This window comes from Sodiomyces alcalophilus (genome assembly GCF_042370955.1).
Source record: "Sodiomyces alcalophilus JCM 7366 unplaced genomic scaffold ACRALscaffold_8, whole genome shotgun sequence".
NCBI lineage: Eukaryota > Fungi > Ascomycota > Sordariomycetes > Glomerellales > Plectosphaerellaceae > Sodiomyces > Sodiomyces alcalophilus.
The window spans coordinates 2,191,323-2,213,308 of NW_027263539.1; the positions used below are offsets into that span (position 1 = coordinate 2,191,323).

General features: G+C 50.5%; 5 protein-coding genes across 5 annotated transcripts; 3 read left to right on the plus strand and 2 right to left on the minus strand.

Annotated features, from left to right (window-relative positions):
* Positions 1–9,725: 9,725 nt before the first annotated feature.
* Positions 9,726–10,280, plus strand: ACRALDRAFT_1072747 (uncharacterized protein; the record flags this gene model as incomplete). The annotated part of the gene is made up of 1 exon (XM_071018017.1): positions 9,726–10,280. One exon carries the CDS (start codon positions 9,726–9,728, stop codon positions 10,278–10,280), a length of 555 nt encoding a protein of 184 aa, XP_070871993.1.
* Positions 10,281–10,376: 96 nt separating this feature from the next.
* On the minus strand, positions 10,377–11,958 carry ACRALDRAFT_1072748 (uncharacterized protein; the record flags this gene model as incomplete). Its single annotated transcript, XM_071018018.1, has 5 exons — positions 10,377–10,500; positions 10,560–10,571; positions 10,942–11,019; positions 11,489–11,646; positions 11,794–11,958. The coding sequence occupies 5 exons, from the start codon at positions 11,956–11,958 to the stop codon at positions 10,377–10,379; spliced, it is 537 nt and encodes a 178-aa protein (XP_070871994.1).
* A 1,384-nt stretch (positions 11,959–13,342) lies between these two features.
* Positions 13,343–16,640, plus strand: ACRALDRAFT_1065932 (uncharacterized protein). The gene is made up of 2 exons (XM_071017250.1): positions 13,343–15,185; positions 15,266–16,640. The coding sequence occupies exons 1-2, from the start codon at positions 13,541–13,543 to the stop codon at positions 15,967–15,969; spliced, it is 2,349 nt and encodes a 782-aa protein (XP_070871995.1). The 5' UTR covers positions 13,343–13,540; the 3' UTR covers positions 15,970–16,640.
* Positions 16,641–17,123: 483 nt separating this feature from the next.
* On the plus strand, positions 17,124–19,414 carry ACRALDRAFT_1044971 (uncharacterized protein). Its single transcript, XM_071015378.1, has 3 exons — positions 17,124–17,382; positions 17,482–18,195; positions 18,293–19,414. Exons 1-3 carry the CDS (start codon positions 17,346–17,348, stop codon positions 19,237–19,239), a joined length of 1,698 nt encoding a protein of 565 aa, XP_070871996.1. The 5' UTR covers positions 17,124–17,345; the 3' UTR covers positions 19,240–19,414.
* Positions 19,330–20,962, minus strand: ACRALDRAFT_2022759 (uncharacterized protein; the record flags this gene model as incomplete). Its single annotated transcript, XM_071020107.1, has 11 exons — positions 19,330–19,537; positions 19,671–19,743; positions 19,773–19,822; positions 19,870–19,988; positions 20,021–20,085; positions 20,116–20,218; positions 20,304–20,521; positions 20,689–20,697; positions 20,778–20,833; positions 20,874–20,896; positions 20,933–20,962. 11 exons carry the CDS (start codon positions 20,960–20,962, stop codon positions 19,330–19,332), a joined length of 954 nt encoding a protein of 317 aa, XP_070871997.1.
* Positions 20,963–21,986: the final 1,024 nt, after the last annotated feature.

Genomic DNA, 21,986 nt, shown 5'->3' on the forward strand with positions numbered 1-21,986 from the left:
TTATTTTGACTTAGATATTATACTTATTATTATTATAATTATTACTTATTATAAGTATAATATCAACAGCTTCGATTACGATACGGTTTTGGTTACAGATTTTATCCTCTAATAGCGGCCGAAGGGCTTAAGTTAAGGCCCGGAAGAATAGCGCGTTGTATAGGCAGCAGAAAAGAAGAAAGATAAGGTTACGATACGAGTTCTGATTCCGGATATAATACAGCAACAACCATAAAAACAACAAAAACACGAAAAACAGTTCCCCGGGGCCCGAGGCTCCGGAAGAGCGATCCCGATAATGCTTCGGAAGAGCAGAGGCTGCCTGCTTATTAATAGCCATAATCCATTCCGACGCAGAGACTGCCTGCAGATTAATAGTCCTATAGATCCGGTTCGACGGTCCTAAGTACCACGGATTCGGAAGAGCAGAGGCTGCCTGCTCGTTAATAACAGCCACACACTAATCCGACACAAAGACTGTCTGTATATTAATAGAGGCAGGATATTCCGACTATACTACTTGGATGTTCCGACTGTAGTTCCGGTGGGCCCGCTTTTCTAACCAATTAACTTTTGCGCCCTAGACCCTATACACACACACAAAGTTACGATCGCTAATTCAACCTATACGCGCAACCTCAATCTGCTTCAATCAACAACGCGATTACGCTTCTACTACCTATTTCCTTGCCTTAAAATCACAACAACAGCAACAACAAGGCGATATCCGTGTAGTGGGCGTGGGCGTGGGCGTGGGCGTGGGCGTGGAAGAGGTTATAGAAGAAAGAGGTCGCGGAAGAAAGAAGTCGTGAAGCTGTTATTGCTGGCGGAGGTCGCGGAGCTATTTCTTCTACGATCCGCTTTAATCGAACGCTTATCCGCTAATTACAGTAATAATAATAATAATAAGAGGAGTAGTAGTAGGAGTAGGCTGGATATATAAGGATAAATAACGGGGAACTGGATTCTGTAAAGAGGCTCTGATTAGTGGTAAATAGAGACGAAATAGAATCGCTATTCTTAATTAAGCAGTTAAAATCATTTTAATTACTGCCTTTAATGAATCTAAGCGATTAAATTAATCCAAAACGTTAGAAGGCGTTAACTAGTGTTAAAAGGCATTAGAGTGGTTTTCGACCGTAGCTATGTCTGTCATTCCGAAATAGGAAGAAAGTGGGTCCATGTTAGAACTATAGTCGGAATATCTAAATAGTATAGTCGGAATATCCTGTCTTTATTAATAGTGGAATATTTAGAGGAAGACGTTACGATAATGTCGTGGAAAGAGGAGGATATAATACCGGGACGGTTAGCCTCCTCGAGGTAGTCGCGTATAGGATACGTTCCTGTTCCTCTTAATTGGCTTAATCTCCTGTTTTAAGGTCGTAGCGAGAGTCGCGTTAAAGGCGTGCGAGGCAGCCCTATAAGAGCTTTATTCTTTAAGGTCCTGCCGCGATAGTCACGATATCTCTTTACCGTTATTTGCTTCCTGTTCGTCTAATTAGACTAACGGTGATATCGTTGCCCGTGGGCAGCCTACCGTTCCGGGTAGTCTATATAGTCGTAGCCGAAGCAGTAATCGGAAGAGCCGCCGCCGCAGTAGAAGTACGACTCTATAGAAGAGTCCTGTTCGGCAGCAGAGCCCCGTATAGTAACTAGAGTCCCGGCACGTTCCTGTCTGTCTGATTAGGTATTATTCCTACGGCTAGGATGTCTACTATCGGCGTACGTGCCCGGAAAGGAAGAGCCCTGTTGGCTCTATGATCCGGAAGAGCTATAATAGCTCCGCGCTTTAGAAGAACTGGCGTGTTAGTTCCGTTAATCCTGTTATTCCGGCGCCGAGCTCCCGTGCTAGCTCTCCTGCCTCCACCGATCCCGTGGCACCGGTTCCGAAGAGTCCTCCCGTGGACTCTATAACGAAGGATCCTGCTATTACCGCTGCCACCGCCGCCACCGCCCCTCCCGTTCCTCTGGTTTAGAGTCCTCCCGTGGACTCTACCGCTCCCGAGAAGAAGAGTCCGCCTCCTACTACCGATTAGACTATCGGCACTATCGGCTTTATAATAAAAGATCGGGTGGTTAAATCCGTTCCTACCGATTAGCCTACGTCTCCGCCTGCCGACCTGCTTTCCCTTCTGCCTCCCGATTTCGAGATTAGTTGCCCGGACTGGTACGCGCGTTACCTTAATCCGTACCTCCGGAAAGAGATCGAAGAGACCTTCGGAGACTCTCTTAAATATACGCTCGAAGAGGTATATACGCAGGTTAATAAGCAGATAGCAGAGGCGATCTAAAAGGCACGAAGTCGGAGTCTTTATGACGGGTGTTAACGTCTTCTTTACTAGATTTGCCTCTAGGGCCGAGGGGATTTTTGATTCTGGTTTTCCTTACCGTTTTCCTCCCTCCTCCTCCCTCCTCCTACCTCTTTTCCCTTTTTCCCTTTCCCTTTTTCCCGCCTTTACCTTTACCTGATTAGGGCAATAGAATTGTTTTCGGAAGCAGAAGGCGTTCGTGGAGCCCGTGAAAGGAAGTTATTTCCTAGTTTCTAACCGGGGCCGCGTCTTCTAATCGACAGGGGCCGCGACTATGGTCTTCGTGGACTCGAATCTAGGGCCGCGTCTTTCCTTTAGACGACTATACCCTGGAGCCGGATTTTTCTTTTCCTGAAGCTGCTCTGTTAACCTAATCAGGACCTTTTATTTTTGTTTATTATTTTTGGGGTTATTTAAAAGCTGCCCTCGAGGGGGACCTCTTCGTATAGCTTTAGGGCCGATGGATATAGAGTCCTGCCCTCCCCCGACTTCACCCTGCCCGCCTCTTTTTATTTTCCACTATTCTTCCTTTCTTTTTAGAAAGCTATACGCGCAGGAGCTTCTTCATACAGCTTTAGGGCCAATGGATAACTAGGCCCGGGGCCTAGCCAAGAGTCTATAGGAGCAGCCTGCCAATTTTTTAGCTTTTTCACCTAACACTTCACCTCTTCCTTAGACTGTATCTTTTATAGTTCTTTACCATTTCTTTCGCTCGCAGCCACGTTAGCCTGATCAGAAGAAGATAAGTTAAACGGCTCCGATTTCGATTGACTTGACCTGCTGGTTGTTGAGTTGTTGTGGTTGGTTTGGTGGTACGCGTTAGATATCTTCGTCGCCTCTTTCGAAGCAGACCACGTGCCACTAATCCCGCCTACTCTTTTTAGTCCTGCCTGCTATTTTCTGCCGGTAGTCACCACGAGCTTATCCTGCTTACTCTTTTCCTTGTTTTTCCCCTTTTCCTACTCTTTGTTACTACTCTTCTTTTCCCTAATATCTTCGTTCCTCTAATCGGCCCGAGCCTGATCCGCCTGCCTGCAGTTAATCCAATTGATCCTGCCCTTCTTCTTCCTATTCCTTCGAGCCTGGCCACGATACTACCGCCTCGAAGAGTCTGCCGCGATTCCTGCCGAGACCCGATTCTGTTCTTTACAACGGTCACGAAGAGATAGGACGGAAGAGGAAGATCTAGAGGAAAAGAGGCAGTTTGAATTATAGAAGACTGTGTAGACTGTAGAAGTAAGATACAGAGAGAGAGAAAGGAAATGAAGATGGAGGCGGGTAGCCTGGTATATATAACTCTTTCCTACAATTTATTTAAGCTACTGATTTAGTATCCAGACCCTCGAAGTATAGGTAAGAGTCGGTGGGTTTCTCCAAAGGTCCTAAAGGTCCGTGGGTCCACCTAAAGGTCTATGGGTCCACCTAAAGGTCCGTGGGCCTACCTGGAGGTCTGTGGGCCTACCTAAAGGTCTGTCAGGCATTTGTGCCCAAAGACCCCGTAAGCCCGATGGGTTATATTCGCAGAGCCACGTCACACACTGCTCCGAATACGGCGGTAATTCTATTAGATATATCACAGTGTTATTTCCCCTCTTTCACCTATATATAGGACATCGTAGACTGGTACTCTATTATAGTCTATAATAAACATTAGTCACACTTTATACGATATTAGTGTCCTGATAGTTATAAGCCCGGCGCTCTAGTAAAACGCCTCTATTCCGGTCGATCCAACAGTTCTAGGCTCTATGTCTCGCTCTTTTAAAGCCCTCTTCTTTTAAAGCTCTTAATCAACTAGAGCCTCTTTTTAAGTCCTGTCTTGTTACAGATAGAGTCGTCTACTAGCCCGTCCGCCTACCCATTATCACTAACCCCTTTAACCGCCTCTATCTATTCGTCCTCCTCCTTATTCTCCTTCTCCTTTTCCTTCTCCTCTATCTAATTAACTATACTTCCACGCCGTCATAATAACTTCGGTTATACTAACCTCCTCTAAGCACTAGCACCAGTGGTATCTACGTGTAATAGAAGTCACTCTTTCTAATAAGGTTACGAAGCTCGTGGATCCGGATCTTAAAGATACTAAACGTCCGAAACGCCTCTAAAAGGTTAACCCTCCTACCATAAGCAAAGACAAAAATTAGGATCAAAAGTATAAGCTATAGCTCTTCTCCTATAACGAATATAAGCAGGAAAAGGCCACGATAAAGGCCGTGCTAGAATATATCACTACCACCATAGACCGGAGCCTGGCGGAGTCCTTCGCCGGTAAAGACGACCTAAAAGAGATCCTGCGAATCCTAAAGGCACGTCTTAAACCCACTAACGCTACCTAGAGGTTACTTATTAAGCGCTATTAGGATAATTATATATAATCTATTAGGAAGATACCTTACTAACGCTAGCTTAACGACTTCCGAAAGTTATATAAAGAGGTAAAGATATATTAGGTTCGCGTAATCGATTCGAAGATAGACCAGCTTAACGGATTTTTTAATATAATCGGATCGATTTCCCCGGCATAGTCGGAAGCCCGGTTTCCTATAATATTATTAGAAGAAGACGAGGACGATTTACCGGATATCGAGAGCGTTATTAACGAATATACTACCTAGTTACGTTATAGGCACCCTCTGCGTTTAGATCGGAAGCCGGGATTATCGTTATTCTATATAGCGACGTTCCTAGGAAAGGATAAAGAAGGTTAGTAACCGGATCGTTAATCGGATCGTTAATCGGATTAAAAGAATCGTTAACAGGGTGCTAAAAGAGAATTTATTTATAATTACCGTATAGCCCGGAAGACCCGTACCTACTATAAACTAATTCAGACCTGCCCGAATATTAACCCGGCCCGAAGAGGGAAGACCTTTAAGTTAGCTAAGGAGACGGAAGAACGATATAACCGGATTATCGCTAGTTAGGATAACGAACGCCGAAAGAGGTTCTAAAGTAACCTTAAAAAGGACGCCGAAAGTAAGGGAAATAAGGGTTAATAGAAGTCACCCTCGAAAGACCCTTCTAAGAACTTATCTAATTTCGTGGCCACCGGGGGCGTCGCTTCGGACTCGGATTCGGAAGATAGAACTGGATCGTACGGTATATACAGCTTTTTATTAATAATAGCCGGAGCCTTTAAAAACGAGTTATTAGTTAATTCCGGCACTATAAGGTATATCACTAATAAGCGCTAGCTTCTGAAAGACTACCGGCCCGCGGAAAAGTATATAACGTTCGATACCGGCGGAGGAGAGTCGGATCCGGTTACCGGATTCGGAACTATAAGGCTAGAAGTTAAAGATCGGGATCGTTAGCCGTATACGCTGATTTTAAAGGATATAGCGTATATCGAGGGATATCCTATAACCCTTATATTAGCCCTCCGATTACTTCTAATAGGATCGCTTATTACCGGAAGATAGGCGTTAGAAATTAAGGAAAAAGGTAGGACCGTTACCCTGCCTTTAAAGAACGTGGGGGATTAGTTTACCCTTAAACCCACGGAATAATAACAGAGCTTTTTTAATAGCTTAAGAGCCCCGATTATAAGCGTCGCCGATGCTTGTTTATAGTATGAGCGGCTAGGCCATATAAGCGACGATGCCCTTAAACATATTATAACCGCCTGCATAGGCGGCGCCGTCTTTAGAGGGGATTTTCCCCTTATAATAGAGTGCGAGAGCTGCTCCGGTAGCAAGGCCCGGAGACCAGTATCACGACGGACGCCTAACTACCGGCCTATACGCCCTTAGCAGCATATAGATATCGATCTTTTCTCTAACGATAAGTCCTTTAACGGGCTTATAAAGCTGATGCTATACCACTACCCTTATACGCACTTTATCGTAGGGGACTTCCTAAAGGACCTTAAGTCAGCTTTTCTATCGGTTACCTCCTTCGAGCTATATACGGCTCGGTAGTATTATTATCCTAGTATAGTGATATGCCTGGATAATAAACGAGCCCTGCAAAGTAATCTCGATAACTGGGCCTATAGCAGAGGGATTCTAATAGAGAGGTCGTTACCGTATACGGCCGCTTAGAACGCCGGAGCCGAGCGCCACGGGGCTATTATATACGCTATCGGCCGGGCCCTTACTATCGCCTCCGGCTTCTAGTAGGATATATAGCCGGAGATTATCGCCGCCGCGATATACCTGTATAACATGATTCCGCGCCGTGACCTCGGGTAGAAGTCGCTAAAGGGTTATATAGATAAGTGGGTTAATAAGATAGGTATCGAACGTATTATTAGCACCCTATTAATCGGTCACCTAAAGAGGTATGGTTACCGTGCCTATCTATTAACTGCTAACTATTAGCGTGGCCGCCGGAAGAACGAGAAGCTCGCGGAAAGGGCTTATATCGGTTACTTAATCGGATATAAGAGCACTAATATTTATCGGATTTAGGTGCTAAAGCTCGGAAGAGTCCTGCGTATAAGAGACGTTAGCTTTAACGAAAAGATCCTATATAAGGATCGCGATATGGGTCCACCTGTGGCAATAGTTGTTTTTAAAGAGCTTAACCTACCTAAGACTAACGATACCGAAAAGGACGCCCTGGCGTCTATTAGGGTGATACTGGTTTTTGATTAATTTATGGTATTATAGCAGAATACCACGATAGAGTTATTCTAAGATATTAGGAGGCCGGAGTAGCTTAAAGTAATTAAAAGAGCTATAGTTAAAGTAATTAAACAGGTTGAAGAAGAAGAGGTTAAAGTAGTAGCTGTTAAAGCAATAGAAAATTCGACTCCCTCGCCTAATTCTATGGGGGTGGATAAGTTATAATAGCGATCGTAGCCGCCTAAAACGGCAGCTATAGTGGCTACCCGGGTTACTCCTTCTATTATAGCAGCCACTGCCGCTTAAGCTAAGGGCTCGGCTATAACGCTGGCTATAATTACTGCTATAATTACCTCTAAAACCTCTCTAACGCCCTTTTCTTTAACGCCCTCTTCTTTTTCCCCTCCCATAATAACGCCTCCAGCTTCACGTTAATTAACGCCTATAGCAGCTATTCCACCGGCTGCCGTAATAGCTGCCTACTAGCCGGATCCTCCGGCTAAGCCTCCAGCTCCTATAATAATAGCAGTAACCGCCGCTGCCTTTAACGATGACTCTGGTAACGACGATGACTCGGATAAAGACTCTTCCGATTCCGACGACTCTAATAATACTATTACGCCTATAGCCGGCGCTGCCGCTGGCACCACCACGGCTATAGGTTTATTATCCCCTAATTAGTTAGTTTTAGAGGATAAAATAATAGCTACCGTAACGGCAGCCCCGAGCCCTTCTTCTAAGGCAGCTGCGTAATAGCTGCCTCCACCAGCTGCCTCTTTAATACCGGATACCCGTCTATCTTTGTCCACGGCGGGTGCCCTATCTTTAGAGCCTTTGGCGCCGGCTGCCACGCCGGTAGCCTCCTCTTGGCCGTAATATAACCGCCGGCCACCGTAACGATACGCCGACTCTACTTTCCTTTATCTTAACCGCTTCGATATGCCGAAGAAGCCGCTGCTACGCCGTGATATACCCGAAGAACCGTCTAATTTAAGCCAGATTATATGGTTAGTATATAGAACGCAGTGGGTTATAGGCGCCTCTAAAGAGGTTTAGGCTCTTATTAGGATAGGCACCTTCAAAGCTATTAAGACTCCGTTGTCTTCTGCCCTTCCGAGCCGCCCTTTGGATCTGATATAGGTATTTAAATATAAGGTTGATCTATCTGGCTATATCACTAAATTTAAGGCACGCCTCTGCGTTCGTGGTGATTAATAGCCTTAAAATCACCTTAACGCCTACGCTTCCACCCTGGCCGGCAGGACCTTTAAAACGCTTATAGCTATTACTGCCCACTTCGATCTAGAGACCCGCTAACTTAATACCGTTAATGCGTTTATAAACGCCTACCTTAACGAAGAGGTCTATATTAGTGACTCGCCGGGATAGAATATCCTGTAGGCCGCCTCTGCTGCTAATATCACTAATAAGGCCGGATTAGAACCGTTTTTAAGCCTCCCACGTCCCTCGAACCGTGGGATTAACCGGCTACTTCGGGCCCTATATAGGCTACGCCGATCGCCGAAGCTATAGTATCAGGAGCTCTCTTTTATTTTACGCAAGTATAGTCTTACGCAGTTAAAGGAGGACGATTATATCTTTAGAAGCGATAAGCTACTTATATTCTTCTACGTTAATGATATAGTTCTACTATATCGTAAAGATTATATTAACGCAGCCGAAGATCTAATTAAGCAGCTGCAGGAGCGGTTCTAGGTCCGGGATTTAGATCCTATTAAGTGGTTCCTTAGTATTAGGGTTATAAGGGATCGTAAACGCTGAAAGCTATAGTTATCCCTTAATAACTATATCACCGAAAAGATAAGGGAGCACTTATTCCGACTAGGGCACAATTTCTACAGCCGGTGCCAGCTGCCCACGATCGCTTTTTTTTTTTTTTTTTTTTTTTTACAGAACCACGATTTCGACTTTTTTATCCTTTATAATTATCCATCTATCTCCAACGCCTAATAACGTCGAAATAGCATATTCGCTGCTCGGTTCTTAAAACAACGATAAGGTCGTGATCGCTCTCGGGGTCGGGGTCGGGGTCGGGGTCGGGGTCGGGGCCAAAGGCGTGGACAACGTGGAGGGAGGGGTCGGGGTTAATCAACCCCAAATTCCGTGGGAGGCAACCCAGTCCCGCCTGGATCTTAGTCGGGAACGGATAAGGCTATCCGCAGGCTGTAAAAAGAGCTGGGACGGGGCGCGTAATTGAGTTACAGGAAGATAGCTCGTTATAGTTAATTACCGATCGTATCTAAAGGCAAAAAGACGATCCGAACGATATAACTTACGTTATACGTGTAATTAAAGTAATTAAAGTCGTAAATGGAAAATTTATAATAGTGGGCGGCTGGCACTGGCTGTAAAAATAGTGCCCTAGTCGGAATAAACATACTCTTTATAATAAGCAAGGGAGAGAAAACCTTATCGTGATATATCTGTACGGGACATCTGCAGCCAAGATCGTGGCGTATATAGACTACTACGCGGGCTCGCGTAACCTTCCTAATTGGGTTTGGGACGCTTGTAAATAGTAGACAGGCCGCTTGTAAATAGTGGTACTCCCCTAATTAAGCTATTCTCGAAGCAAAGTAACCTAAATACCGCCTCGGAAAGGCTAATACACAGAGCAGGTACTGGCATTATGCCGTGGGGTTTAAGAACCAAAATATAAAAAGGTCTTGTATCTTCTGACTTTTCGGCCAGAAAGACCTCGATACTTCCACTTCCATCTCCTCTTGATCTACATCGTCTACGACATCTGTACTCTGTGACTTTCCTCCAAGCACTCTATTAAATCCTTTACACCGGTTGAACAAGCATCGGTCGGCTGCAAGAGATGTTCAAGCGAATCCGAACCCTCCTTCATCGGAAGAAAGACCCCCGAAACATTGCGAGGCCAAGATGCACCTATTGCGAGAGCGTCAACCCTTCCGACACGAGGACTCTAGATAGTCAAACCGAGTTTCCGCCGCCGCCATACCCCACGCAGCAACATGCCGCTTTTCTTGCTACGAAGCCCTTGGATCCAGAATGGGTCAGAGAAACTATTAATGACCATCGTTTTTGCGTCGGAGAGTACATCATAGGGCTCGCAGATGCCGCGCCGCGAAGGCGCCGCGCCGCACTTGCTGGTGCTCTGGCTGCTAATATAGCCGCTGCTGAGTACGCCACAGCAGATGCCATAGCTCAAGCTGCTGGACTCAACTACTACACCAACTACCTATATGCTCGTGCAAACGCTGCGGTGGCTACATCATATAAGGTTGTCGCTGATTATAAAGCTTTTGACGGGAAGGCTTGTTCTGTTCGTGATCTTATGGAAAGAGATGGGTTTAGTGAACAATATGATAAGGCAGGGCGTATGCAGATGAACTGCTGCCATGCCACTTAAAGAGCCGAAATACCATGGGACCGTTTTCGTAACTACAATATACATAAGCAATCCAGGACTGCTTAGAGGTACTTCCAAACAAGATCACGTTTAATATCAGCGCATAGGGAAACTCCAAGTATGTCTAGTCGTATACCCCGGTATTGAGATGGGCGCTACGTATTGCCCGCCGCATCGTCGAAATAACTTGGCTATAGCAACGCGGCCGTTGTCGTGTCGTCTAGGATAGTATAGAATATCTCTCTCAAATCGATCAGGTAACCTTATGTTCTTGCCTACCGTGGACGACTGCTATTACCAGATGAGTATATTGAAAAGAAAGCTACATGATGGTTGAGGGGCGATCAGCCTTGATCTTTTACTGATGAAGGCTGTGAAGGAGGAATGGATTGGATAGGGTTGCCAGTTTTATAGCTTGATTCCTGGTGGTCGAAGTGGAAGTCATTTGCGAAGCATGGTCACTCACGAGGAGAAGTGGCCGGCTTCTAGGTGCAGTGTGCGATGGACTTGCGACGAATGCATGCAGGTTTGGACATTGCAGAGACGATAGCAAAAGGTGTTGCAAAAGCGTACAACTCAAAGTACGTAAGTAGGCGATAGATCTGTTGGTTCAATTGTACCCCCTCCTTTGTCTCTTTGCCTCGACGCTTTGTCAACTCACCTTTCCCACCGGGAGTCGGGTTCGTTACTGCCGGCGGAGAGGCTGACGGCAAACATCCTTTCGCTCCCGCCTTTCGTCCTGATTAGAGTAGATTCGAAAGCCGGATGACATGCTAACCAGTACCAGGTTTGTATTCGCCAGGATGGGGAAAAAAGACAGAAAATTGGAGAGGTCGGGTCACTGCCGGGTGACGTATTTTTCGGTGAAGAGTGGGATGGGGATATTTTCGCTTGAAGGCCTCCTCCAAGGTAAGCTGACACAGGCGGGATTTCATGCTGTGGCGGTGTCGGTGCGGGACGACACACTTAGCGCAAGGGGCTGGAAGATGTGGCTTAGTCAACGGGCGACGTTTGCAGACTTGCCAGTTGCCCACGACTACCTAGGTACTAGACATGAATCTTGGGGAATGATATGAAGAAGATGGTAGACAATAAGTTTGCTATGATTCCAAAGATACCATGCTTTTTTTGTTTCCTTCTCCCTCCATCTCTCCCTTGAATTTTCGGAGTTTCGGAATCCTGGATCAGGGGTCGCGGGTCTCACAGACCTGTTGGGGCAAGTCTTGTTGCCGCGACGCAGCAGCACAAAGTCCTTGTCGCTGACGGTCGTGTAATCGCCCACAGGTGTGGCAGTGGCCGGAGGCTTCGCGGCCTCAGATGTTGAAAGATTGGTGACAGCCCGGGTTCTGCCCGAGCTCAGCTGGAGCTGTAGGATGGTGGGCATATAGATGCAGATACCCCCCAAGGAAGGTCGCCGTAAATGTGCAGGCATTGCCATCGTACACAGGCTCCTCCACAAGGTAATTCTGCAAGGTGCGCATGACAATAACGCCATGCGCGCCGTCCAGCACACCTCCACATCGAAGGTCCCGGCGGAAGATTTGGCCTCCAGGAACAAGTTGGGGGCAGTCGGTATGATTATCTTATCAAGCGCTTCTCGCACTTCTTGGTCCACAGCATCGGGGTGAGCGCCATCAAAGAAATCGGGATTTGGATTTACAGTAGTGTTTCTGGTCATCGAAACCAGGTTTGGTGAACGGAAGATGTGTTTGGAATGTCGACGTCGCCGGCAATAAACGGGATTATAATTCGCATTACTGTGCCCTCGGACTGGGTCGCGTTTTTGAACGGAAAGTCTTTAAAGGTTGTCTCGGAAGCAACGGATGGCGAAAGCGAACCCCTTCGGATTTTTTAAAGCATGCCGAATCTCATCCAGATTGGCCGGGCCTGGCGGCCAACGGCCATCGCGGAACTTGTAGAATGTATACATACCCCTCGAAGATGGCAAATATTTGGGCCACGTATTCTCGCAAACCGGGCAAGTCCTCGGCTTGGCTTCCTCACGGTACTGCCAAGATTCCTGATGTATAGGGGGGACGACGGGACGACGGGTCTCGGCAGAGAGTCCTCATCGTTTCGCCGGTCGAGCTCTTGCAACGTTAGCGCCGTGAGCCAGACCTTGATATGTTATCGTAGAATTCGGGAGGGAAATTCCAAGGTCTGCGGACTATGCCGCTCGATTTCGGTCTCTTGGTGGGGCCTGGGTCTCGCGGAGAGTCACCTGCTCGAATTCGACTCCGTGCTCCTGAAGGCCTCGCACCTCTTGCTCTCGCCTTCTTGCATGGGGTTTGGTTAGGCGGAGAATCGTCTACTCGCTGTATCTTCCGTTTCTGCGGCCGCGCCATGGGTAGCCATCCTCGAAAATCGAGCTGTAGGAGGTGAGCAGATATGGCACGTCACCGATCACGCGCCGAGATTCGCATTCAAGGAGATACCGCCGGTCAAGGCGGTGCAGAGCACGCGGCGAGTTCTAAGTTCTACTCACGGTCGGTGGCCAGCGCGTCAAGATGGCCAACTGCAGAACCAATTGGTGTTGGGCCGTTGGCTCTTCGTAACGTGACTGGATCAGCCAATAGGAGCCAGGCCATCACCACGAGATAGCTACATTCTCAGGTACTTGTCGAGGAGCCGTCGCACAACAGCCCGAGCTAGGCGCTTCGAATTGCTCCTTCTGAACGAATGATCCTAATGTGCTGAATATTATTATGAAACGACTCAACTTCTCGTTGGGGGGTCGTCGTCTCGTGGCGACTTTTCCCTCAAGGAAACTGTTAGCCTCAACGCCCTGAAAGTAGTGTAGTACCGTGGTTCTCTACCATTGGGCGGATACGCCCTTCAGGTACTAGTGTAGGTACCGATACAGTGGGTCTATGTAGAGCCAGACGCGTTTGAGCTAGACGCGTAGTGTCAGGGGTTCAAGGTTGTATCACGTGATTTCATTGGACCCTCGGGGTTTCGGAGTATTAATCGGTAATTACTTGGGTACATGCACCCCTTTTTCTTTTTGTGTCTCTTTTTATTTTCTATTTTTTGCTTGGTGGGAAATGGTCCCCCATCCCAGACTTGGATTGGAAGCCGGGGTTACCCAACGTGTCACTGTCACCCCTGTCCACGACGTACGTCAGAGGTTTCAGGTCGTTGCTGACTTTTTTTTCTTTCCACTTTGAAGAACACACAAAAAAACCGCCAATCCACCTCTTCTCGGCATCAAGCTGCGCCCTCAACACAACAACACATGGAACGACACTACATGGAAAGTCATGGAAGCACCCAACGAACCGCCGCCCGACCACAGAATCGACCAAGGTGACCCCGACACCACATCACCCGTGGACGATCAGACGGCGGTGGCAGGCGACCCGGGCAAAGGCAGAGTCTCTGGATCGGACAGCGCTGGCGCTGGGATGAAGAAGGAGAAGGGCCGCGTCAGGTTTAGCAGCAGAGCCGGTGCGAGTGGGACTAGACCTTCGGTGCACGACCATGCCCCTGGCGTCGCCGCCAACGTCGATCCGTCAGGCTCCCGAACACCAGCCGATTTCCAAGAAATCAGGATCAGAACCAGCGAAGACCACATGCTGGGTAACGACGCCATTCCCCTGCGGGAACTGGCAACGACAGCGACAATGGGAGCAAGAACAGGGGCGAACTCCTGGCAGCAGATCCCACCCGACGATGAAGAAAGTCCCGCCTTGGCAAACCAAGAAGCCCATCGGCTCGTGGAAGCCCATACTTCACGCCACCCCGGCACGGCCGGCAATACGAAACACAACTCTAATGGAGCAGCCTCTGCAAATGCTCCCCGTCCCGCACTGACCGAAATCAACGACGGGAACTACGACGGGTTATACGAAGTAGCTCCACCGAAACAGTACCGCGGCAACATCCTCTCGCAGCTCCTCAAGCTCTATAAACCCGCCCCGGCCGAGCCGTTGCTGGGCCAGAGAACCCGTCCCGGTTCCGCCGTTTCGTCGACGGGCGACCAGACCCCACCCGCCCCGGGCTCCTCTTATGGCGGTGGCACGGGGGCCACAACACCAGCCCGCCGCAAGTGGTACGAGCAGAACAGGTCGCAGGACACCCTCTTCAACCTCGTCGAAGCCTCAGCCAGGCTCGCCGTCCCCGCCGAACCGTCGACGCCGCCGTCGGAACAAAAAGCCGACCACAAGAAGCGGCAACGGCCGCCGCACAAGCGGACGACGAGCGGCTCCCGCCTCAGCGCCTTCCTGCAGGCAGAAGAAGAACAGCAACAGCGCATCACGGTCCACATCGCCGAGATCATCTGCCGGCAGGAATTCATCATCAAGCTCTGCCGCGCCCTGATGATCTTCGGCGCCCCCACACACCGGCTCGAGGAGTACCTCAGCACGACGGCCAAAATCCTGGAGATTGACGGCCAGTTCCTGTACCTGCCGGGCTGCATGATCATCTCCTTCGACGACAAGCCGACCCGCACCGCCGAGGTGAGCCTCGTGCGCACCGCGCAGGGCATCGACCTCGGCAAGCTCAAGGACACCCACCAGATCTACAAGGAGGTCATGCACGACGTCATTGGCGCCGAGGACGGCGCCGAGAGGCTGGACGCCCTGATGGTCGCCAGGGACCGGTACAACCGCTGGCTGCGCGTGCTGGTCTTCGGCCTGACCAGCGCCGCCTGCGGCCCCTTCTCCTTTAGTGCCCGCTTCATCGACATCCCCCTCGCCTTTTTCTTCGGCTGTCTCGTCGGTATCCTGCAGCTGATCGTGGCGCCCAAGTCGCTGCTCTACAGCAACGTCTTGGAAGTAAGCGCCACCGTCTTGGTGAGCTTTCTCGCCAGGGCGTTTGGGAGCATCAACGACGGGAACCTGTTTTGCTTCTCGGCCATCGCCCAGAGCGGCATTGTCATGCTTTTGCCGGGTTATGCCGTTTGTAAGTCAACTGCCGTGGCAATCGCCATACCCATCGTTCATGTTTCGAAATCGGACTGACGTCAAACCTTCCTTGCACAGTATGCTCCGCCCTCGAACTCCAATCACGCGCCATCGTCCCCGGCTCGATCCGCATCGTATACGCCGTCATCTACTCCCTCTTCCTCGGCTTCGGCATCACCGTCGGCGCCGCCCTCTACGGCGTCATGGACAGCAACGCCACCTCGGCCACGACGTGCGACAACCCCATGCCGCCGTACTACGGCTTCATCTTCGCCCCGCTCTTCGTCCTCTGCGTCAGCATACTGTACCAGGCCAGGTGGCGGCAGATGCCCGTGATGCTCCTCGTCGGCGTCGCCGGCTACGTCGTCAGCTTCTTCAGCGGGAGGCGCTTCGTCGCCGCCCCGCAGGTGGCGCCCACGCTCGGCGCCCTGGCCGTCGGCGTGCTGGCCAACCTCCACTCGCGGATCCGCCACGGCGTGGCCGCTGCCACCCTCATCCCGGCCATCTTCACCCAGGTCCCCGGAGGCTTGGCGTCGACCGGCGGCCTGCTGAGCGGGCTGAGCACGGCCAACCTGATTACCAACGCAACCCAGGCCTCGGCCACCAACGAGACGACCGTGACAATGCCCGTTGGGGGTGGTGGCGAGAACCTGAACGCCGTCATCTTCAACGTGGCTGCCTCGATGATTCAGATTGCCATCGGGATCGCCGTGGGGTTGTTCATGAGCGCCTTGATCATCTACCCACTTGGCAAGAGGCGGAGCGGGCTGTTCAGTTTTTGATTCTGGACCATCTCCGGTTCCAGCGTCGTGTCCCTTCCTAAACCCATTAGCCCTTCTGAACCCTTCGAAAGGGTCATTCACAAGTAAGGGTCTGTGACCATACCTTTTGTATTCCGCAATCACCCCATACCACTCCTCCAAAGGTGGCGCTCTGAGAGCTGTCACCCAGATTCAGAGGCTCCACGGTCTGACTTCCGAGTCGACGAAGCCTTCCGAGATGATATACGAATTCTCAGCTTGTCCAAGGCATATACCAAAAACACAACGGAAACCCAAACTCGGGTTTTGATTCGGGGCACGGTCACCCCGTCCCCATATGCGAGCATGCGAAGTACGGAGAATCCTGTAGACACCGTCAGCGAGCCTGAGCCCGATAGCTGGGGCATGAGGCGACAAAGACTGTCGAGCTAGGCTGCTATAATACTTGATCGCATTCCAGCTGTTATGGCAAACGTGGTGCCGTCGTCTCGGTAGGCCAGGTGTGATTCAATGCAATTCGACGCGTCGCCGGTTCACACCTGTTGACTGCGACAACACTTAAGAGTCAGATGGTCACTTATATATTCAAGTTGCAAGCGTACATAATCACTACATCAACCGGAATGCAGCCCACACCCACTCCATTCCTCCCTTCGTACACACCATACTACCGATGATTGATTGGTTTCGAGAGGCGGGACATCTAGCTTCCGATCGACGGATGAAGGCGCCCTTTTACGAGTACTAGCCTTCGTCATGTTACATCCCTGGCTGCATGTGACAGTGACGGTCTTAGCATCTATGGTGTGATCTTTGCTGCGTGGTGCTTACTGAGTACTGCAGGTCTCAGAGTCGAGCCACTCGGATGCTTCTAGCCAACATGACCGGGGGAAAAAAAAGAAAAGAAAAAGAAAAAGCATGCAGTCATCGCCATCAACTTCAGGCTCCGGTGTCTTGGACTCCCCGAATCTTATCATCTTAGGTCGGAGGTAGCGGGACTTTCCCGCGGGCTCCCGAGTCCTTGTCCCGTGTGGCCGGCGCCGTGATGCCCGCACATGCACGGTAGAACGCACACCGAGCTCAGGGTAGTATGGAGGGAAACAACCGTCTCACACAGTTCTGTGTAGTAGATTCGTGGCTTGCTGTGTTTCCCAACAACTCGCACAGATTCGTCACCAGCATGCCGCTTCTTGGTGGTCAGACGGTCAGACGGCCACTGTCAGACGCTGTCAGATTCACAGTTGTGGCATACGAATAGGAGACAGCTAACCCTTTTATTTCTCCTGGCCCCCTCCCGATTCTTTTATACCTCGCCCCTCGGCCTCCCTGTTTCCTGAGAGACGTCAAACGACTGCGATTGAAGATCCTCCTACTGGCTAGCCCCAGACTTCTACATCATGACATCGGCGACTTATGACTTTATCGTTGTTGGAGGTGAGCTGTCCTTCAGCCTGTCAACATTTAACCTGTCTCCCTCATGTTCTTATCACACATTCGGCACGCCTTGTTGATTCTGACTCCCCTCCCTCATAGGTGGCCCCTCAGGTAGTGCGCTTGCTGCCGGCCTCGCCCACTCGGCAAAGAGGCCAAAGGTCCTCTTACTCGAAGCCGGAGGCACCAATGAGGACCGCAACCTCCGCGTCGACGGCCAGCGATGGCTCACCTTTCAAAACAAGGCCATGAACTGGGGGTACAAAACGACACCCCAAGCGCATTGCAACAACCGGGAGCTAGACTATTCTAGGGGCAAAGGACTGGGCGGCTCCAGCGCCATCAACTTTGGCGTCTACTCGGTCGGCGCCCGCGACGACTACGACGAGTGGGCGCGCATCGTTGGCGACGACGCCTTCCGCTGGGACAAGATCCAGCCGCGCTTCAAGAGCCTCGAGACGTTCCACGGCGACCTCCCGCCCGGCATCGACTCCAAGTATGCCGCTCCCAAACCCGAGAACCACGGTACTTCCGGCCCTCTCCATGTCGGGTACGCTGGCGAGTGGGAGGACGATGTTTGCCCCATGCTCGACCTCTTCGAGGAGGCTGGTTTCCCCCTGAACCCCGACCATAACTCTGGCAACCCCATCGGCATGTCGGTCCTCATCAACTCGAGCAATAGGGGCCTTCGCTCGACGGCCAATGACTTGTTGACGCCCGCGCCGGACAATCTCACCATCATTACCTCGTCTCCTGTGCAGCGTGTGATTCTGGAGGGTAATAGGGCCGTTGGCGTCGAGTCCAACGGCCAGATGTGTGAGTCTTATGCCGATCTTACCATTGGGGATTGCAATTTGTCCCTGGCGCACTGATCAGAGGGTATGGACACCAAACTAACGTTCCTTATGCATAGACCGCGCTGAGAAAGAGGTCATCCTCTCGGCCGGCGCCCTGGACAGCCCCAGACTTCTTATGCATTCCGGCATCGGTCCCCGCAACCAACTGGAACAATACGGACTCCCCGTCGTCAAAGACGTGGCGGCCGTCGGCCAGGGTCTCAGAGACCACATGTTCTGCTCACTCGTGTACACCCGGAAGAAGGGCGACACGGCGCGTGCGTCGTTTTACGGCGTCCCGGAGAAGATGGACGAGGCGCTAGAGCAGTGGAAGCGCGACGGTACCGGTCCATGGTCCAAGTTCGCCTGCGAGATGGGCGTCGGCTGGTTCAAGCTCGACAAGCTGGTCGCCTCGGACGAGTTCAAGGCGCTCCCCCCCGAAGAGCGGGACTACCTGACGCGGGAGACGGTGCCCCATTACGAACTGGTCACCCACTTCCCCGTCCACTGGTTCATCCCCGACTTCCCGCAAGACAGCCTCGACTACTCCTGCCTCGCGATTCTCCTTTACAACGCCCAGAGCCGCGGCGAGGCGACGCTGCAATCCGCGGACCCGAACGAGCCGCTCCGGTTCGACCCCAAATTCCTCTCCACGTCTTTCGACCGCCGCGCCGCCGTCGAGTCTCTGCGCGACGCCCTCCGGTTTGCCGAGTACGAGGGCTACGCTAGGAACAACGTGGCCATGCTTGCCGGCCCGCAAGGCGACTCGGACGAGGAGCTGCTCGCTTACTGGCGCCAAAACATCTCGTCGAGCTGGCATATGACTGGTACGGTCAAGATGGGCAAGCCGTCGGAGGTCGACGCCGTTGTCGATAGCAATTTCAAGGTCATGGGCATTGAGAATCTCCGCGTGGCGGATATGGGCGTGGTTCCCGTCTTGGCCAGTTGTCATACCCAAGCTGTGGCCTACGTGACGGGGATGACCTGCGCCGAGAAGCTGATTGCCGAGTACGGTCTTGCCTAATGCTCGAGATGGACGAATATAACGATGCACATGAAGGTCGATTCCATATTTTATAGCTTGCTCTTATACGATTGGCGTAGAGTACTGTCATTACTTTCTGTCAATCTTTGTGTCTTTGTCGTTGTCGTCGTTGTCGTCGTTGTCGTCGTTGTCGTCGTTGTCGTCGTTGTCGTCGTTGTCGTCGTTGTCGTCGTTGTCGTCGTTGTCGTCGTTGTCGTCGTTGTCGTCGTTGTCGTCGTTGTCGTCGTTGTCGTCGTTGTCGTCGTTGTCGTCGTAGTCGTCTTCGTCCTGATTAGAACTACAGTCGCAATAACCAAATGGTAGTCGGAATAACGCGCCTCGTTATTAATTAGAACATAGTCCGATTAAGAGTTTACTATACGACCCATAAACCCCTTTAAACTAATTATAATGAACAAAAGATAACCAACGCCTGTGGGTTGTCTGCGCCCCCGCCGCCATTGCTGCCCGGAGGCAGTGCCCGCTCTGTTCGTCTTCTCGTCGCTCAAGTCAACGGTATTAAGGCCTGCCACTTCCAGCTCTGGCTGCGCCGAGAATAGGGTCCTCCATGTCCTCGGCATGGCTTGTCGAGAAATAACAGTAAATAAAAGGACGAGGAAGGCAGAAGACTGGTTCGGGTGGCCTTGCAGAGAAAAATGAGTGCGGCGCATGCAACTCAGGAAGAGCCTCTTCGTTTGTGTCTCGTCGACGTCGAATACCGTTCTCTCTTTACGGTTCTGGTCAAGCCGCTTTGTGGTGGTGTTTGTCTTGGCCAGTAAACATCGTATAAGACGTCGCGTCGCGCCTTGTGAATCGCCTCATGGCGCCCAGGACGCCACTTGGGTGCTGATGGTCGCTACTGCGGTTTACTGCAACGCCGCATTTGGCCTTGGGCCGCCCCGCCCGCCTGGGCCCCCATCCCCATATCCTCGTCCAACGTCTTCTCCTTCTTCCTCCTCTCGCGCCGGTCGCACCACGTCTAAACGAATGTTATGGGCGTTGTGACGGTTATGATCGCCGCTAGAGCCATGCCCGCGATTACGACGCCAGTAGTCACGACTCACGGCGTCCCACTTGGATGGCGCCGCCGTCTCGGCCGAGATGGCCTTGAAGGCCCCTTGGATGCCTGCCACCTCAACAGGGTAGCCCGTCAGCCGGCCGCCACCGCCGCGGATACTGCCGCCATCCCAGCCTCGAACACTCTGGCGGAATATCGCGCCGCGGCCCGAGCCACCTGTGCCCATATGGATGCCTCTTTCCTTAAAGGGCTTCGGCATAGACTCTGCCACAGACTCACGGAATAAGGTTAGCCCCATAACCTAATCTCGTGGGTCTTGTAAGGAATCAATTCCTCCGTCGTAAAGATGTTGTTATTTCTTAGGAAGCTCTGAAGCTCCTGCCCGTAGGCGTAATTGCTTAAGTCTACTACTCCGCTTTAGGCCAGGTCACCTGACCTGCCTATCAATCTCCAGTTTCATAGGTAGGTAGGTAGCTCATATATATAGGATTGACTTTTTTGCGCTCGGGACTCGGACCACCTTTACAGGCATGTACGTTGCATGTCGGAAAAGTGATGTACTGATGTGTTCGTACTCTTGATGTATTGTGGCTGCGTTTACTATGGGATAATTGACTGTTGAACTGAATGAAAGGAAAACTATTGTCATTGGGCAATAATAAGTTGTGGCCCCACATCGTAAGAATGTTTATCCGAAGGGTACATCCCACAATGTACTTAGACCTAGCACGCAATTTTCCTTTGTACACGTGGGGGAAGATAGGAATACAACGCTTTCACCTCTCTTTTCAGTGCTCGAGAAGACAGTACGACAACTACCTTACTAGGAGTTCATAGGTATTAGTTATCCTTGGATAGTAGCCTATCATTAGTTTATTTTGGCAAAATACGTATATGGCTATCCTTGGATATAGAGTATCCTAACTTTAACCTGGGAGGTGCATAGCCAATGAGAAGCAAGCATACATACCTGTACCCCATAATAAACCTTAATCTCTGCCACCAACACTACGAAGTAGTCTTTCGGTGCTAGAGCCAATCAAAGCGGTCAACTTCACCTCCTATTTCCCTTATAGGAAGGTGACCGGGCATCGGGTCCAACAATAGTCGGGGCCATAACGAGCTAGGAACCCCGTTTATGATCCCGATGGCGTCAAGGGTTGACCCAGGGTCATCGCCGTACCATATCACACTCTAAATCATTTGATATCAATGATTGCGAATCAAAGGGAATATACCTTATGCAATAGTTAATATATCTTCTTGTGTCTTGGTACACCCTGTCGGAACCCTTTACCCAGCGGAAATCGCGATGCCTATATAAGAAATCGTGACTATAGAGCATCGATAGTATGGTCCGTGGCGCCATAAGCGCGGACGCAGTCTTATGTTTGGTCGGACGGAGTCTGGCAAATAGGGAACCACTTCCCTTTTTATCGCAGAAGGCCACCTGCGCGGTCTACGCGATGCCCAAGGACAGACAAGGAAAAGATCAAAGTCTTCTACTGGTGACATTGCCATCATTCTGTTTGAATCAAACTCGGCCGTTCAAGCCCTGCAAGGAGCATACCTTGACCAAACACTTGAGGATCATTTCCCTAGAAAAAGTCATGGCTGTGACAGGCTGTTTATATTAAAGTCAATGCTTTTTCTTAAGAGGCGGCTCCCATTCGACATATCTACACTGGCACAAGCTTGAGCGACATTAACATACAATCTGTAACCTCGC

Coding starts and splice junctions, on each gene's coding strand:
- ACRALDRAFT_1065932 (XM_071017250.1), top strand. CDS start 13,541: ATGGAAGCACCCAACGAACCGCCGCCCGACCACAGAATCGACCAAGGT. Junction 15,186..15,265: donor TTTGCCGGGTTATGCCGTTT/GTAAGTCAACTG, acceptor TTCCTTGCACAG/TATGCTCCGCCCTCGAACTC.
- ACRALDRAFT_1044971 (XM_071015378.1), top strand. CDS start 17,346: ATGACATCGGCGACTTATGACTTTATCGTTGTTGGAG. Junction 17,383..17,481: donor TGACTTTATCGTTGTTGGAG/GTGAGCTGTCCT, acceptor CCTCCCTCATAG/GTGGCCCCTCAGGTAGTGCG. Junction 18,196..18,292: donor CGAGTCCAACGGCCAGATGT/GTGAGTCTTATG, acceptor CCTTATGCATAG/ACCGCGCTGAGAAAGAGGTC.